Source organism: Lithobates pipiens, unplaced genomic scaffold, assembly GCF_037356315.1.
Source record: "Lithobates pipiens isolate NorthernLeopardFrog02 unplaced genomic scaffold, aLitPip1_a1.2 Scaffold_16, whole genome shotgun sequence".
NCBI classification, from domain to species: Eukaryota; Metazoa; Chordata; class Amphibia; order Anura; family Ranidae; genus Lithobates; species Lithobates pipiens.
Genome location: NW_027507748.1, coordinates 64,090,866 through 64,110,344, shown reverse-complemented (window position 1 = coordinate 64,110,344; position 19,479 = coordinate 64,090,866). Strand labels below are relative to the sequence as shown.

At 41.6% G+C, this 19,479-nt stretch overlaps 1 protein-coding gene across 7 annotated transcripts in view; it reads right to left on the bottom strand.

Moving 5' to 3' along the window:
* Positions 1–19,479, bottom strand: part of TIAM1 (TIAM Rac1 associated GEF 1) — a 553,722-nt gene that overhangs the window by 186,587 nt on the left and 347,656 nt on the right. For all 7 annotated transcript variants that reach the window (XM_077480001.1, XM_077479998.1, XM_077480004.1 and 4 more), the window contains one exon: positions 8,622–9,589. In XM_077480001.1, the coding sequence (XP_077336127.1) occupies positions 8,622–9,578 (957 nt within the window). In that variant the 5' untranslated portion in view covers positions 9,579–9,589. The remainder of the gene's footprint in view (positions 1–8,621; positions 9,590–19,479) is intronic.

Here is a 19,479-nt window from a genome sequence, read left to right as displayed (position 1 = left end):
TGTGTAGATTAAAGTTATTTTTATGTACATAGAACAGCCATATTTGACCATTAAAAATTGCAGTTTGCTACCTGCTTTGCATGAGTTGTGCATTACTTCCCTTAATGCAAATCTACAAGTCTTGCTCGGTGAGGACTTGATGTTTAGATGCCTATGGTAAAGTTGGTATACTTGATTTTGGGATTGGTGAGGTTAAAGGGGAGGGTAGGTATGCCATTGAGGTCATCCAGTGGGCACTCTTTCGCCTTTCATTGAAGAAACCACTACGTCTCTAAACAGCTTATTAAGCAGTTGTTAAAAAAAAAAAAAAAAGACTCGCTCTACCCCAGTGGTCTCCAAATTGCAGCCTGGGGACGAAGGTGGCCAATTGCTTGCCTTTATCTGGCCTTTGGGGCACTATTCTACCAACTGAACCTAATCATGGGGCACCATTCCCCCTACTGAAATCAATGTGGCACAATTCTTCCCATTGATACCAACAATGGGGCACCATTTCTTGCATTAAAAGCAATGATGGGGCATGGATGCCAAGTCATTTTATTTTACTCCCACTGGCCACAGTCCGGCCTCCCCTAAAGCCTGAAGGACAGTAAACCGTACTTTGCTTAGAGAGTTTGGAAACCCTGCTCTACCCAATTGAATCATGCTGTCTTCTGGTCAAACATGAGCATCTTGGGGTTCGCTTTCTTCAGCAACAGTGGATGAAGATTTAAAAGAATGGTGCCGATATTAAGCCAATGTGGTAGTGCACCCCCTGGGGTGTGTTCCCAGAGAGCAAGGACAACTTGCCACAAATTTGTAGCAGTGTTAAATTGTAAGTCTCGTTTGTTAACTTGCTGAACATTTTAACTGGCAAGTTGAACACTTGACAGGCACTTGAAACACAAGTTCTAGTAGACACTTTTCAAAATTCAGCTACAGTGCCCCCTGTGGTGGGATGACTATTGAACAACTTAATGAAACTTGCAGCAGACTTGCAGAAAGTTTGCAAAAAAAGATGATCTGAAGTCAAGCAATGCGGACTGCTGCAATTGTGCAAAAAAAAAACTTGAAGACTGGCAAGTCTAACAATAGCTTAGAAAGCAATTTTCAAACTTGCAGCTAAATTGCTTGCTACCTGGGATTATGACCGCTGGAGGGGGGGGGGGGGGGGGGGGGGGCGGCTCACAGGAAAAGAGTTGAATGAAGCCAGCTGTCAATCAACCTAGAAATGGAGCAGCATTGGACTTGGAGTCGGCATAAGACAGCAATGAAGAGGAAGAAAGTATTGCAACAAAAACTGCCCTTTTTTTTTTAAATGGGCCTGGCTACTGACGGATTTATTTTTTAAACTGAAATTCCATTTTAATTCCTCTCATTTCGGTTTGGCATGGCTGTATTAAAGCACGGGATAGTGTTTTTTTTTTTGTTTGTTTTTTAAACAAACACTTTTGCAGCTAACTTATTAGTGAATGATATACCTGTCCCATGTTATGTTAAAGGGTCAGATCTCTGCTGCTTTGGAGATCTTTAACATGAACATACCTTCGAATTACTGCTATGGCCAAGAGAAGTCGTACTGTACTGTGTGTAGCGAAAATAGATTACCATACATGCAAGTGTCCTTCAGGCACAATAAAAAGGCAGCAGGGGCTGTGTGCAGAACATTTTTATACCAATGTTTTTGAAGTCCAGAATGCTATGATGAGACATAAAAGGAGAGAGGAACAGATCTCCATCTGTGAATATTTACTCCAAACCTTTCATATGGAGAAGATGCACAAAATGTCCCCATGTGACTAACCAGAAACGTATATTGTCATTAAAGTGAGAAGCTCTTTCACAACTGCTTTGCGGTTAACCTTCTTAATGCTGTGATGTTCCGTGTTCTGAGACCTTCATGCTTTCTTTTTCATTTTAGTGGCTACAGTACATGCCCAGTCTCATCTCTATAACGTAGGCAGGAGATGTTCTAGATTTATAAAAGTGACTTGTGCTTTGCATTTTGCTTTAAATATCCATTCTACTTCTTAAAACCCCTTCTCAAACCCTACCATCCCAAAAAAATTCTGAAAGAGCTACTTCCCTTTCCAGACTTTAAGACAGCCCATACATATTTCTTTTTAATTCATTCAACCATCAGTTTTGAATAAAAAAAAAAAAAAACTAAATTCCCCCATTCACGTATTCAAGGTGGATGGAGGAATCCTCCCACTGAGCTATTGTACTCTGACAGTGGGGGAAGCTTCCCTGCCATCAGAATACACTGATCAGTGCTGCCGGCTATAATCTGGAGACACTGATCGAGCACGACAAACCCAACAGGGCAGTTGTACAGAAGCCGATTGGTAGATCGACTTTTGAACTATCACAGTGCCCGTAATTCGGTCTGTCCCTGCTGAACCAGACAAATTTCAATCCATGCGTGGCCAGCTTAAAGAGCAACCCCACATTTGTTGAGAAAACAAATGTTCCCCTCTGAGTGATCTATATACATAACAAGGATTTTAACAAACTTTGTTGCAGATTCCTACTCTTGTCCATGTGGCAAGTGAATCTAATGGGAGTGGTTTCATAATTCTCAATCAGCTGCCCTTGCAGGGCTCTAATGAGTAAAGTTGCAGGGTTTGCATTCTTTTAGACGTGATTTCTTATTGGGAGCATTTCACCAAAAAATTTAATTTTTGTCCGAGGGGATGCCTGACATTTGACTTGCATCTTAGTGAAGACTTCTGGGAAAACGAGCGAGCCACACAAACAGGACATGATGTTTCTGGGGAGTGTTCTGTACACATTCTGTGTATCTGTGTACACAACTCCAGGTAGCCATATTGCATTTTACAGAAAATTACGGTGGCTGCAGATTCAAAAGGACAGCTAATTTTTAATAACATTCAACAATACGACTTGAGCCGAATATATATATAGATATAGATATATCCCTCCTAGGTAGGTGCTAGAGAGTGCATAGTTGTTGGTTTTCCCTGCTTACCAGGGGGACGGTTAGGCAAATTTAGGCACTCTCTGCCTAACAGGGCGCAGTAATCCACTGCGATCAGATGGTGCTCATGTGGTCTGCGTGTTTCACACTGGTCCAATAAGAAGGGGCATATTGGACAGTGGGAGGAAACCTGAAAAATGGGAGCATGGGTGTAGATACAGCCTTGGCCATTGGCAGAGGAAGGTGCCTCAAGGCATGCTGTGCATTTTATTTTATTTTTTTTTGACAGGCAGCAAAAAACAAAGTACACTTTTTTTATGCAATTTAGTGTACTAGGGGACCTATTCACAGAGTAACACACCACAAAAGGTGTTCACATAGCTTGAGGGTCAAGTAAAAGGTGAAGATTTAAAGCATTGGTAAATATTTGCTTGTTGATGCCATTAACCCGTTTCGTTTTTTAAGCAAACACAGACACAACGTTTAGTTTGCTTGCCACAATGTATCTTGCAGCACCGAAAGACTTTATGGTAGTGTGAATAGCAATCAGCATGACAAACATTAGTAAAATCTATACGAAAGCTGGTCGTGGAGGGAATCGAAATTTAGTTGGTTCAATGGAGAGTAGACAAAATTTTCATCCAGCTATTTGACAGAAGTCAATGAGCAGCAGTGGATGCCGTTTCCTCCTCCCAGCCAATCCGGTCTTAAGACCCGCTTCCTGTCCCGATTGGCTGGGAGGAGAAGCAGGAAGACAATAGCGAATATTATTTCACTAGTGGGTGGGCTCTGCTTACAATCTAAGGTCTGCAATTCATAATTCATATACTGGGGCCAATTTAGACAGAAGCCAATTAACTATCAGCATGTCTTTGGAGTGTGGGAGGAAACCGGAGTACCCGGAGGAAACCAGGTCATACAAAATGCAGGCAGATAGTGTCATGGTTGGGATTCGAACCAGCGACCCTTTTTACCATTAGGTGAGAGTGCTACCTACTACACCACTGTGCCGTCCATGTTAGAGGCTGATTTTACTATTGTGGGTTTAGTAACACTTATTTTCTCTATTGGCATGGTGTTTAAAGGGACCAAACAGGGGGATATGTGCATGTGTTTTAGAAACTTTTTTTGTCTTGCCTTGAAATACATATTAAGAGGTTTTTACAGACAAGAAAAGTTCCAATAACTAAAGTTATTTGGTATTGCCTTTACAGTTTCTATATAGTTTTCTATATATTTCCATACAGTTATTCTACGGTTATTAGTCATTTTATTCTAATAATAGCTTATCAAAAGTAGCCTTTACCTAAAACGCCCAAACATGCCTCAAATATCCTGCTGAAATCGGGCAAAATTCAAGCGGTGAGTGGCCCTGACAGCAACACCTGGGTCAACAAAACTAAAGTGAAACATTGAAGGAGCTTGGCATGCAACTGTTGGCTGAACAGTGACTGCACCCTAGCAGATGCAATCACCATTCATGTATTTAGGCAGCCACGGGTGCTGCAGCTGCTTGAATACAATAGCCGGCACTACAGATTCCCCCATCCACGATATTTAGCATGGATGGAGGAATAAAATCAATCATTTTCTCTCATCGAGTCCATAGGCTAAAACAGAAATCTAGCTTGAGATTGGCAAGAGCAGGAAGTCAGCTATGTTTAAGTCCCCCCCCCCCCCCCCCAACAAATTAGATTCAGATTAGAAATCTGGGACATACCCCAGGGCTTTTTTTGAGTGGGAATGCAGCGGAACGCAGATCTGGCACCTCCAGCACTGAATGTATGTAATGGCAACGGGTGCTGGAGGGTCTATTGGTGCTGGGCATAGAGGGATCTGTTGTCACTGGGATGATCTATTGTTGCTGGGGGGGGGGCAAGTCTTATGTTACCTGGCAGCCAGTTGTTGCTAGGAGTGATCTACTATTGAGGGAGGGGTCTATTGATGCTGGCTGCAGGGAGATTTGCTGTTGCTGCCAGGGGGCTCTATTGTTGCAAGTGGTGCGCTGTTGCTAAGGGGGTGGTCTATTATTCTATTATTGCTGGGGGGGGGGGGGGGGGGAGATCTATTGTGGGCTGTAGGGGATCGATTTTACTGCTTTGTTATTAAATTCCATACAAATGATACTTGTTTCTACATTTTCCAAAATGAGCAGTGCTGGGAGGTGGGTAGGGAGTGGAACCAAGGAACGGTGCTTGGAGATAGGTAGGGTCAAAGACAAGGGGTGACTTGGAAAGGGGAGTACCTACACCTATGCTTTGAGAAAAAAAAAAAAAAAAGTTCTGGTCAGGACTATAACTTTACGATTACTGGTCTTTATAGTGGAGACTCTGTATTTTGTAGACCATTAAACCAGATTAGAAGTTTAGAAGTAACTGAAGGCACGCCAATTAGGGAAATGGATTCACTGGCATAGTCTAACCCAATTATGTTGCATTCAAATTATGCCGGAAGTCCCTGAAGAAGAGAGGCTATAACAATTATGAGTTAAACGGGATTAAGTCTATGCAATCAACCAAGATTGCCAATCACTATACCTGAGACCCCTGACAAGGATCGCCTTTTTATATAACTCAAGTGATTTCCTAGAGGAATAAGATCACCAAGTTAACTGACAGCTTGCTGAAGGTTGTTGCAGAATCGACAATCTGTTCAAGAAAAATCTAAGTTTTCTTCAACAGATTACAGAGCTAACCACACTCAAAGCAAACGACCCACAGAGCACTAGACGTGCACTCCTCAACATCTGTCAGGCTTATGGAGCCGGAATTGGAAATGCAGGTATAACTAATATAAATCAAACAATATATATTTAAAAAATTCAACCTCGCCCATCGGTGATACCAGTCCCGTACAGTTTGCTCGTGGAGATAAGAGTGAAATGTTGTGTGTAGTAACAACCAATGTCAGTTTATATCAGACTTATATATTTGTATGTGACAGAAATATACAGTGCCTTGAAAAAGTATTCATTCCCTTTGAAATTTTCCACATTTGTCATGTTACAACCAAAAATGCAAACTTATTTTATTGGGTGCCACAAAGTGGCACTTAATTGTGAAGTGGAAGGAAAATGATGATAAATAGTTGTAAATTTTTTTTACAAATAAGAATCTGAAAAGTGTGGGGTGCATTTGTATTCAGCCCTCCTGAGTCAATACTTTGTAGAACTTCCTTTCACTGCAATTACAGCTGAAAATCTTTTTGGGGATGTCTCTACCAGCTTTGCACATCTAGAGAGTGACATGTTTGCTCCTTCTTTGCAAAATAGCTCAAGCTCTGTCAGATTGGATGGAGAGCGTCTGTGAACAGAAATTTTCAAGTCTTGCCACAGATTTTCAATTGGATTTAGGTCTGGACTTTGACTGGGCCATTCTAACACATGAATATGCTTTGATCTAAACCATTTAATTGAGGCTCTGACTGTATGTTTAAGGTTGTTGTCCTGCTGGAAGGTGAACCTATGCCCCAGTCTCAAGTCTTTTGCAGAATGTTTTCTTCTAAGATTGTCCTGTATTTGGCTCCGTCTCCATCTTCCCATCAACTCCAACCAGCGTCCCTGTCTTTGCTGATAAAAAGCATCCCCACAACATGATGCTGCCACCACCATGTTTCACTGTGGGGATGGTGTGCTCAGGGTGATGTGCAGCATTGGTTTTCTGCGCACAAATTGCGTTTTGCCTTTAGACCAAAAAGTTGTCAAAAGTCATTTGACCAGAGCACCTTCTTCCACATGTTTGCTGTGTCCCCCACATGGCTTCTTACAAACTGCAAATGGGACTTCATATGGCTTTCTTTCAACAATTACTTTCGTCTTACCACTCTTCCATAAAGGCCAGATTTGTGGATAGCTTCTCCCACCTGAGCTGTGGACTATATATGTTGTTTTATAACCTAACCATGGCTTTAACCGATTGCGGCCCAGCCACCGCAGTTTTACTGTGGCAGGCTGGCTCCGCTGCACGAAATCATGTTCTTGTACGCGATTCCTGGCTAGCGGGTGCGTGCCCGCCGCGAGCTCCACGAGTCAGACAGCGGGTCCTGCGGACTCTATGTCCACAGGCATACCTGCGATCACCTCACTGAGAGGATGAAGGGGGAGATGCTAATGTAAACAAGCATCTCCCCATTCTGCCTAGTGACGGTGTCACTGATAAGCACTCCCTGTGATCGGAAGTGCTGCTCAGCGACGTGTCACACACAGCCAAGCCCCCCCACACAGTTAGAATAACTCCCTAGGGCATACTTAACATCTACAGCGCCACCTAGTGTTAACCCTTTCACTGCCAGTCACATTTACACAGTAATCAATGCATTTATAATCACACTGATGGCTTTATAAATGTGAATGGTCCCAAAATAGCGCCAAAAGTGTCCAATGTGTCCACCATAATGTTGCAGTCACGATAAAAAAAAAATAATAAAAAAAAAAAAAAAAACCCTGATCGCCGCCATTACTAGAAAAAAAATAAAAAAAATAATAAAAGTGCCATAAAACTATCCACAATTTGTAGACGCTATAGCTTTTGCTTTTTAAATATTTTTGGGGAGATTATATTAAAAATAATGTGTTTTTTCACAATTGTCGCTCTTTTTTTGTTTATATCTCAAAAAATAAAAACCGCAGAGGTGATCAAATACCACCAAAAGAAAGCTCTATTTGTGGGGAAAAAAGGACGTCAATTTTGCTTATGAGCCATGTCGCACAACCACACAATTGTCAAAGCAAGGCAGTGACGAATCGCAAAAAGTGCTCTGGTCTTTGGCCAGCCAAATCCTCTGGGGCTGAAGTGGTTAAACTTATCCACAACTGACCTGTCTGGGGTGATCAAATGGCATCATGAAGGCCAAGGTTCACCAAGGTTCTCTAACAAACCTCTGAGGACTTTGCAGAACAGCTGCATTTATACCGAGATTAAATTACACACAGGTGGACTCTATTTACTAATTAGTTGACTTCTGAAGGCAATTAGTTCCACTAGATTTTAGTTAGGGGTATCAGTGTAAAGGGGGCTGAATACTAATGCACTCCACACTTTTCACAAATTTTCAAAATTTTTAAAACCATTTATCATTTTCCTTCCACTAAGTGCCACTTTGTGATGGTCTATCAGATAAAATCCAAATAAAAGCCATTTAGGTTTTTGGTTGTAACATTTCAAGGTTATATACAATATATAAAAGTAAAAAGTATATTTCAATATATATATATATACACACACACACACACACACACACACACACGTTTTACCTTAAATGGGTTGTTTAACAAGGTAAGGGTTCACAGATACTTTAAGAACCCAAGTATAGTATTAAGTGGGTGGAATTTAGAGATAGTATTAAAGTGTATTCAAACCCAAAAATCTAAAATATTGCACCTTATCGGGTCCTAGATGCGGTGGCTGCATTAGTTTTTTTTATTAGGACGTATCCCCTTTCTTTTTAATCTTGGGAAAAATACTTCTTGAACCTTGGATGACAATGCTCATATCTCCATTGGACTGTAGCTATAGACGGAGCCATGGATTTTTCAAACAGGCTGGACTTCAAACATGTCTAGTTATACTTTAAATGTAAGGACATCAACCAATTTTCAAGTTTTCTAAATATGCAATATAATTTACCTAGCTTACCCAAAGTAATAAGTAACCCTTATAGCAACGGTAAAAAACATTTTAGGGTACAACTTTAAAACCTTTACCTGAGTTGTTTTAGCTCTCCGTCCATGCATGCTATTACTGTGGCTGAGCTTAAAGTTAGTGGCTCCTTCAGAGAGACAATGGGACTTCCGGCAAGGCAGGGTGTTATAGTTGCTGTATGATGGTGGCTCATCAGCTGGAGGAGTTGCCTGTTTATATTTTAAAGACTCAGGGGAATGTGAAACCAGATTTCTGCAGTAAATCATGAACTTATTCCTGGGGACTCCATTGACGGAGTGTGGGCTCTTCTGTGGGTACAAGTCACTGAGTGAGTTGGCACGTTGGGAAGCGTCCAGTTGCTGAGAGGAGTCTCCAGGATCATTTCGAATGGTTTCATCGCAATCCTTTTCTTCGGTGGAACATAAAATTTCCTCAGTACTGGTTAAGTGTTCTTGGCTCAGGTCTGAGAGGGAGAATTCTAAGCTGTCCTCTCGCCATATGTCGGCAGATTTAGAACGTTTCTTCTTAAAACTGGCAGCATCCAAGAGATTTGGCCCGTCCGTCATGTATAGCTGAGAGCGACTGTTCCCATCTGTAAAATAGGCAGATTCATTCCCGTATAGCCTACTTTCTTCAGAGTCCTGCATGCTCTGCATGGAGGCCGCTGTAAGGACAGTGCTGCTGTTCAAACTTGGTGTAACAGAGGAATCGGTGTGATAGGAAACCGGCCTCATGCCCATATCCACCCAACCTCGGCTATCGTAGTCATCCAGGTTGGCATCCTGAGTGTATGGCTCCATGCCATTTTCTGCTAGAGACTGTGGGATGCTGGGAGTGCTGCTTGACCTATTGCTGACCTCAGAATTTCGGTGAACCGGCTTTCCTGATGACGCATGACGAGTGCGGCGAGAGGCTTTGTTGGAAATTCTAAGTGAGCGGGATGTGTGCTTACGCCCAAGGCTGGGGTGGTCTTTACCATACAACGCTTGCTCTACATTTTGGCTTTCTGCGTTGCCCATGATTTCACAGTCTAGCAAAAGAGAAAAAAAAATAAAAATACATACGGTAAGTAAATAGATCATTACATGTCTAGATGGTAGACAATCAATTTTGCTGGTTATCAGTAAGAGGAACTTCACACAAGAATTTGATTGTTTAATCCAGTAAATGTAGGAACAGCAAAAAATAAAATAAACTAATCAGAACCATGTGATTTTTCTTTAATTGTATTCTGGCATTCCTGGGTTTAAAGCAAATCTGTCATTAACATTCACACTTCACATGCATCAAAAGAATGCACGCAAGCACTGCCACAAATCACAATTTTATGTGTTTAAAAGTGCCTTTGGCATGTCATGAATAAAATACTACTACAAACAAAATGCCTCGGCAGCCCAGGTCACATGGTCTGTCGCTACCACGAGGTTTCAGGTCTTTGGAGACCAAGGAGGAAATTTTGTCTCCGTTTTGGCATAAAACTCAAGGCGTATTATGTAAATCGTCTCAAAGTAAGCCACCATTCACCTCTGAACATTTCATCAGGCACTTCCTCAACCACCACAATGCGCAAAATGAAAAATTATATTAATTCTCAACTGGCCCACCCACACCTGAGTGTTGGTTTGGTTGTCACCTGTCATGTAAAAATGTAGCACCCCATTAGTGGCTGAAATTTTGTTTTTGGCCTCCCTGTAGTTTGGAGGAGCAACAATTGTTTAGCCAGGTCTGTTCCGGGCTCTCCAGGAGCTGGAACTTTGATATGAATTTAAACAAGGTAGTGAGATCAAAAAATATTTCAAGAGCCCACTGGCTCAGGTTAGACTGCTCACAACAGGCAAGGTTACCCTACTGTTTTACCAGGCTTACCGATTATCAGGAAAGGACATGCATATATGGAAGGAGCACCAGAGCAAGAGAGAAAAGAGTCCGTGTTCATTTACTTATGTGTTAAAAGACAGCCATTGAGTTTTGGGGTCAAAAGGGCTTCACCTTCTTTAGGGTTACTATAAGACATAATATAAAAATAACTTTGACTGAAAAACTTGTTATAGATAAAATACATATACATGTGTGTACACATACATGCATCTAAAAACATGCACCTTGTTTTTCGGAGTTGGGTGGGTGTTCGTATTTTAATATATAGGCATGCTAAATGCGAATAAGTTTATTCTATATGGGTTAGCAGTTTTCATAATATAATGTAAATGTATGTACACACATGTATGTTATCCATGATGCTTTACGCTTGGCTCATGATTTTATTAGTCACAATGTTTACATTATATTGGGGGGAGGGGGGGTTCCTTTGACCCCCGAAATACATTGGATGTCTTTACACAATATCAATAAATTAACATGAACTCATCTCTTTTGGTCTAGTGCTCCTGCCATATATGCACACTCTAAGGATCCAGGACACAGGCAAATGGAGTACAAAAGCTGACTGATACTGCATGTGGGAAACTATGTAGATCACCTGTTGTTGACAGGTACCTGCTCCCTGCTGCCCACAAAAAGGGTGCCAAATGTGGAACAGGGGTAGAGGGGAGGAGGCAGATAAGTGGAGCTTCCACATTTGGGTTGAACTCTGCTTTAAGCCACTTTATAATCTACATACAACCCCCTCTGTTAGAAAGCATCTTAGGCTGCCGTGTATGTTCTTTGTTAAAAAGATACCCATTTCTACCTTATTTTACAGCACCACTCATGTGGATTCCTCGCTACGCACTCTTCCGATCTGGCAGCTAGAGCAGGAGGGGCCGAGAATCCCGCGTGGACATCAGTCAGGAGGAGGAGAGAGCTGAGACGTCAGCTGGGGAGAAGGGGGAGCAGCGAGTCACCTGAGCGGCGCCCTGAAATCAGATAGTAATGGCCATATTTTTTGCAAAGAACAGACACTACAGCATAGGACGCTTTAGAACAAAGCGGATTGTGTGCATTTTCTACAGTTATGTCAGCAGCAGGGAGTGGGTAGGGGGAGGTGTGGGCATTGGCAAGAGCCAACAGGCAGTGAGGGTAGTGGGGAGAGCAGAGCTACGGATGATGGTGGCACGTAAACTGACCACAGTGTCAGGGCTCAGCAGCCATGATAAACCATGGTCAGTTTACAGGGGGAGGGCATAGACAGAGCAGGATCAGCCAGGTATTTCAGGTGAAACAGGCATACAAATTACACAGCACAATCACTGTGCTGTATAACATGCTTTAAAGTAACAGGATCCATTTGTTTATTGGGTTATAAACACACTGGGCCGAATGTTGGGCGGAATAGGCAGGTTCAATAAAAACCGGCTGATGTTCGGCCCGTGTCTACGGCAGCCGGTCTGACAACCCAGCTGAATAGCTGGCTTCAGTCAAAGGGTCATGACAGAAAAAGATCTGCCAACCAACTCCCTATCAGCACGCTCACCCAATTGCAGGATTGGATTGTTAGTACAGCACCTCCGATCAGAGATGTGTTTTTTTTTTCATTCAACACGCTAGGTTGAATGGGACAAAAAAGTGTGTATGAGGCTTTAGGCTCACCCTATCCACCTTAATATCAAAAAAGAAAGGCCATAAAAAGACCTCTACAGCCTGCTCTGACTCAAGTGATTGGGAAATTCTAAGTGCCTGGTTGTTATGTGCCCGTCAGGGAATGGAACCTGGGACAAACAGCCAGACCAGTTACGGCTATGCGCTACATAAGGCCCCTTTCACACATGCGGACAGTATGTCCGTATTTCATCCATCCGTTTGCGGATGAAATACAGACATACATGCATCCCTATGGGATAGCGGGTGTCTGCGCAGACACCCTAAGGCTTGAAATGTACATGAGCTTCTTTGCAGTAAAATCGTGTTTTGGCCTGCAATTTTCAGACGCTCCCATTTTTAAAGGCTATGGGGCAAAAATCATAATTTTACTCCTGTACTACAAGACGCAAGTACAACGCACAAAAAAACCCTACTATAATAACCTAGCTAAGCTCTCCCCAAGTGTGAATGGGGGGCTAAGAGCACAGTATTTTTAGAAATCTCAAGGTCTAAACTTTGGTGTATAGTTGATTTGAATACTTTAATGACCCGACACGTTGACTTTAACAAGGCAGTAAGCTTTTTTTTTATTCTTTGAACGAATTAAAGCCAGAAAGTTGGCGGTTTTAGTTTCCTCTCCACAAGCAACGACATACATCTTAGCCTTCTTGAGCCTTTTATTTACACTGTGCAAAACAAACACAAGGAGCGATTCAATGTACGGGGTCAAGAGCAGCAGCCCGTCTGCTTCACTATAATGATCTTGCCCACAGTGTGGTCACTTTCAGTGCATCACACAAATTGGTCAGCCGGGTACAATAGGCTATTGGAAATGCAGTACAAGTTCTCCTTCTCCGAATGGATGGGTGACCTCAATTAAAAGGAAAAGTACTGTCAAGGAAGAATAACCAGCAAGTGAAGTAACGGATGCCCCAACACAAAAGGCAATTCTTTCCCTGAAGGTAGAGTCCATCTTTGTATTGCACTCTAAGCTGGCTATGTTCTTAACTGATTTCTGAAAGCAATGAACTGTCGGAGCAGACCGAGAACAAAGTTTTTAGGGAATGCCTGCTTTAAACATTGTAATACGTAAAGTGGCTGTACTTTTAAAGACTGTGGTGGCTGACCTCGACTTCGGCTCTAGCCCAGGAGGTCTGTTTTTTTTGTATATAGACAGGCTGCCAGATCTAAATAATAATGTCGCTTAACATGCATGAAAACTTCCACACTTGAGAAAGCAAAGTAACAAAAAAAAAAAAAAAAAAAAGCAATGTAATTTTCAATTTTTTAACCCACCCACACTAAATCTGAGCTGCTAACAGTTAAGCTGGCCAAGTGGCATCACTATGTATGGCCTCGCTTTTCTTATACATATGTTGGAGAGATTATTTGGTCACATCTGAAGGCAGATTAATTGAAGAGGTGGATTGACATCATAGAGCTCTTACGCACGATTGCCATTCTTGAAAAAGTGTGGAAATTTTTATTTGGTAGTGTATGTCCATGTGTGGAGGTGGATGGCAGCAATTGGTGATCCCTTTTACCAATTAAAAGTTGACACTTTAGAATTATAGGAGGAGGAGTGGAGGAAGAAGATTTCGCAAATGTTTTTGTCTTATTTATGGTTTTTGATATTGGATTTTACTTTGGACACTTTTTGAAGGGTGTGTGCATATATAAATCACACACACAAATCTATACAGTTGTGCTCATAAGAGATTACATACCCTAGCAGAAATTATGATTTCTTGCCCATTGTTTTTTTTTTAGAGAATATTTGATATTGAGAATGATAGATCACACAAAAATATATTTCACTCATGGTTAGTGTTTGGCTGAAGACATCATCAACAGTGTATACTCTTTTAAATCATAATGGCAACAGAAACTACCCAAATTACCCTGATCAAAAGAGTTTACAGAGTCTAAGAGTCATGGGGAAAGCAAAAGAATTGTCAAAGGATCTGCGGGAAAAGGTAGTTGATCTGTACAAAACAGGAAAGGAATTGAGAATGCCAATCAGCAGTGTTCAAACTCTAATCAAGAAGTGGAAAATGGGGGGGGGGGGGGGGGGTAGGTTAAAACCAAACTAAACTAAACTACAGTCAGGTAGACCAACTAAAATTTCAGCAAAAACTGCCAGGAAAACTGTTTGGGATGCAAAGAAAAACCCACAAATAACTTCAGGTGAAATACAGGACTCTCTGAAAATATGTGGTGTGGCCGTTTCGAGATACACATTAAAAAGGAGGCACTTGAAGAAAGGGATGGGCTGCATGGTCGAGTCGCTAGACGAAGGCCATTACAACTACGCAAATGCCACAAAGTATCCCACTTACACGATGCCAAACAGCACAGAAACAAGCATCAAACCTTCTGGGACAAAGTCATTTGGAGAGATGAGACCAAAATTTGGCCATAAATGCTGCATGCGGAGAGGAATCAACAAGGCCTATGATGAAAGGTACAGAGATGGATCGCTGATCTTTTGGGGGGGGGGGGATGTGTGAGCTACAAATGCACAGAAAATTTGGTCAGAATTGTTGGCAAGATAAATGCAGTATGTTAAAAAAAAAAAAAAAAATACTGGAGGAACATTTGCATTCATCAGCCAGGAAGCTGCGCATGGGACGTACTTGGACATTCCAACATGACAATGATCCAAAACACAAGGCCAAGTCGTCCTGTCATTGGCTACAGCAGAATAAAGTGAAGGTTCTGGAGTGACCATCTCAGTCTCCTGACCTCAATATCATTGAGCCACTCTGGGGAGATCTCAAACATGCAGTTTATGCAACACAGCCCAAGAATTTACAGGAACTGAAGGCCATTTGCCAAGAGGAATGGGCAGCTTTAGCATCCAAGATAAAAGAGCCTCATCCACAAATGACTTCAAGCTGTCATTGATGTTAAATGGGGCAATACACGGTATTAAAAACTGGGGTATGTAAACTTTTGATCAGGGTCATTTGGGTAGTTTCTGTTGTCATTATGATTTAAAAAAAGTAAACAGTTGATTGTTAATAAACACTAACCACGAGTGAAAGAAAAGTTTGTGTGTTATACATATTAAAATGTATGAGCACAACTGTGCAGTGATAGAGAGATATAGATATATATATATATATATATATATATATATATATTCCTTTGAATGTTTATAGGAGCACAAAAGTTTGTTCTTGCAATTTGCTTGTTTCTTCGTATACTTACAGGAAAGTAAAATGCTTTATATTCACATAGCGTTGTATCTAACTGGAACATCTAATTCTGGTTTAAGTGGTTGTAAACACAGAAGGTTTTTTTTTTTATTATTTTAATACATTCTATGCATTAAGATAAAAAAAATCTATGCGCAGCAGACCCCCCCCTCAGCCCACCTAATAATTACCTGAGGTCCATCTAGATCCAGCGATGTTGCAGGAGTGTCTCGGCTGCCCAGTACTCCCCTCATTGGCTGAGACAGCAGCACAGCGCCATTGGCTCCTGTCAATCAAAGTCAGTCAGCCAATGAGAAACGACACTCAAAGCAGTGGCTCGGCTTGGGTGCCCCCATAGCAAGCTGCTTGCTGTGGGGGCATTCAGCAGGAGAAAAGTGGCCAGGAGCACTGAAGAGGGGGCCAAGAAGATGAGGATCTGGGCTGCTGTGTGCAAAACCACTTCTCAGAGCAGGCAAGTATGCTATTTTTTTTAACTAAAAAAAATGTCAAAGGCTTTAGTAGCTCTAATTTATTTCTATAACTATTTTGCATCAGAAAGGCAAAGGAATAGCATGGTGGCCAGGCAATTAGCATTTTCAGAAGGCAACCACAGTAAGTATAATTCTTTCCTCATAGGTGTAAAGTGTAAAATTACTAAATATATCTAGTCAGAAAATGGGCTATAGTCCTTTGGGTGAATATATGCCAAATGGCAAGGGGTTGCCCTCCTTGAATTGCCAACAATCAGCTCTATCAGGGCATTAAAAGAGAAGCTCCAAGCTTGCTAGAAAAACTAGGGTCAACTCAGACTTTTTAGCATGATGATGCTCCACTTTAAAACTCAAACTTCAATTTTAAATGGCTTCCAAGTCTGACCATAGATGGATCCTTTTTGTAATCAGCCAGCAGGCTGATTGATAAAAAAAAAAAAAAAAAAAATTCGCACAAGCAAAACGGATGGAGGAATCCTTCTCACTGTGCTACTGTATTTTGACAGCAGGGACTTCTCTGCTGCCAGAATACACGGATCAGCCGTTGATCAAATTAAATTTTTTGCAGAATTCTTATTTGACAAAACCAAATAATTAAATAGACTTCTGTCAAGCAGGAATGACTATGAATGGATCGAAAAAAATCGGACAGTTCCTGCTCCCCCGGCCAAATTTTAATCCATCTATGGGCAGCTCAATGCCAAGGGCCCAATTGCTCCAGTGCTGTCTGAAATTCATCTATGTAGCCCCAAAGTTGCTGCCTGGACAGGATGTGTGCCATGTGGCATGAATGCAGCCAAAGCATAACACATCAGGTGACTCCACTCAACAGTCTCCTGCTGTGAGGCCCCATTCACACATGAGTGTTTTGTAGCGCAAAGCTCCAAAACCATGGAGGAGAAAAAAAAAAATTCATTTCACTCAGAACTCCAACAGATGGCATCAGAGGGGGCAGGGTCATCCAGTGACATCACCTGGTGACCCTGCCCCTTTGTTTACTTTGTGGCGGGGGAAGTGGTACCAACATTGGGCGAGTGAAAATCCATGAGACGGGTCATGTTTAGAGGCCCTTTTTTGTGCAGGTGGCACCCAGCATTCATGGTAATCGACGACAGATTTACATCGCGAGACATGTGGTTTTTTTTAACCACTTGCCTACTGGGCACTTTTACCCCTTCCTGCCCAGACCTAATTTCAGCTTTCAGTGCTGTCGCACTTTGAATGACAATTGCGCAGTCATGCAACATTGTACTGATTATTTTGAGACAGCTAGAGCTCTCTTTTGGTGGCATTTAATCATCACTGGAATTTTTTTATTTATTTACTAAACAAATGAAAAAAGCCAAAAGACCGAACATATTGAAAAAAAAAAAAAACCTCACAAAAAAACTGATTTCCATTCTAAAATTTTGCAAATAAGTTACTTTTTTTCCTGCACTGATGGGCATGGACGAGGCTGCACTGATTATTAGTGCAAATATCACATCACAGGAAAGCTGGTTATTGGCTTTCCTTTCCTCACACACTGACAGCACCGAGGAAAGGAAATGTAGATAACTGGCATCTGTTTACATGGGATCAGCTGTGATTGAACACAGCTGATCATAAGGTAAAAGGAGCTAATATCATCGGCTCTTTACCCTGATCAGTGATGTTCTGTGCCCCAGGGACACAGGTCACCACTGATCACCTCGTGCTCTATCACCTCATATGACGTCCACCCAGAAGGAGTGTTAAGGGCTTATTTACTTTTGACATTTTTTGGTGAATGGGCCAGGGTTGTGGGGAAGAAACCCTTGTCCTCATCAACAGGGGTACAAGGGGCTTTGCCAGGGCCGTATCCCCCCTGGAAAATTGTCCCCCCCCCCATGTTGAGGGCATGTGGCCTGGAAGGATAAGGGTTGCCCGGATAAGGGTTGCCCGGATAAGGGTCTGGCATGGATTTTTTTTTTTTTGGAAGGGGGACCCTAGACAAACAAAAAAAAAAAAAAAAAAATTGGCATAGGCTCCTCTTCAGAATCCATACCAGACCCCAAGATCCCCTACGTGTTCTTTATACCAGTTCTTTAGTTACATTCGGGGGATGAGTATCTAGCTGTTAGAATGCCAAAGCTCAAAAACCTCTGTAAAACTCATTAAATCCAAAACATGCAACAAAACACCCCAAAAAAAGGCTAACAAAACACCATGTTCAGGTGTGAATGCAGCCTACAGAAATAAAACATTTTGTCTTGAAGTGAACCTTTAGGTCTGCATCTCTGTTTAAAAGGTGCGGTGTTGCCTGTCTGGAAGCTTAGTATAGCATGCCAGTCATTAAATCCAATTTAGGTAAAATTTGCATTTACTCCCTCAATTCTCAGCAATCTTTTAGCTGCAACTACTATTTGTTCCCGATCTGAAACACAATTAGCATTAGTAGACACAAAGACAAGCCTGTAAAGTCACCACTCCCAGACAGGGCCATGTTTAGAGGACATGCTGTGCTGGGAACATCTGAATGACAACACCATTTTGTTGTGTGATTATTTTGATAAAAACCCTAATACTACAATGTGCTATTGTAGGCAGTGTGCAGTCTGATTTATACCCTGAACTACTTTCATCTGTACAGACCAACAAACAATAGAAAAGGAAAATGACTTAAGATTTCCTAAACTAGAGAGAGTTTTCTGACTCTTATCACCACCTGTTCCCCATACAGTTATCTTGCAGAATTTAGCCTTAAAATGCCCATACAGTAAGTGGTATTAGGTAAATCTGTGCCAAAAGTGCCTCAATATAAATTTACAATAATGCAACAAATATTTAAACAAAAAAATCTCTAGATTAAAAAAAAAAAAAAAAAAAGGTTTGCATTGCCCCTTTAAATTAACCAAAGTTCAAGTACACTCAGTTGCCTTGTTATCGCTTTGGAAGAATATGCCATAGGACGAAACGCATAGGAGGGGAGAGCCTAGCGGTGACGTCATCACGCCAGTTATGTTGTACTCAGATTTTCTCCTTTGTTTGTGCATACATAGCTTGAATTTCAATAAGTCAGTTGGGATATACTACACTATGCTCTCTCTGTGTATAAGGTTGTTGCTACTGGGAGTGAGTGTGAAAGTAACCCAGCCATTCGGGATCTGAGCATTGTTCTTAAAAGCTCTATAAGATCTCTCATGTACATTGAGGTCTAAGTTTCTGTTAAGCAGCTGTATTTGTTGGTGCACTAGAAGTGGTGTTGGCAAAGAAGACATCATTTTGTCCAACTTTTCTTATGTTAAATGGGACTACAATGATTCACTTTTTTTGTATGGTTTTTTTTTTTTTGCGCATTGGCTTGCATACAGTAGGTGGTCAGATTAAGGAAAATCCAAAAGGAAGTTCTTACAATAATGTTAAAATAAATATTGAAACTTGGTGATCCCCCTTGCTCTAAACCTCTGCCGCCTTGGCACAGCCTGGTACATAAAGCCGCCCTCAATGATCTAGACACTCAGCAATCCTCAGCAGCTCAGGGAAGAGTGTGTCCAAGCTAACAATCATCTTACTATAGTGATGGAGAGGAGCAGAAAACACAATGGCCATCTCCTTTTGGTTTATCAAAGATTAATGACAGGTGCCCTTTCAACATGAACCTGTAAAACTACATAAACAAGACTTCCCAGCTGTGTTCCCCAGGAGACCAGGTTTCCTGACAAACTACAAACACAGCACCGGAAAGGATC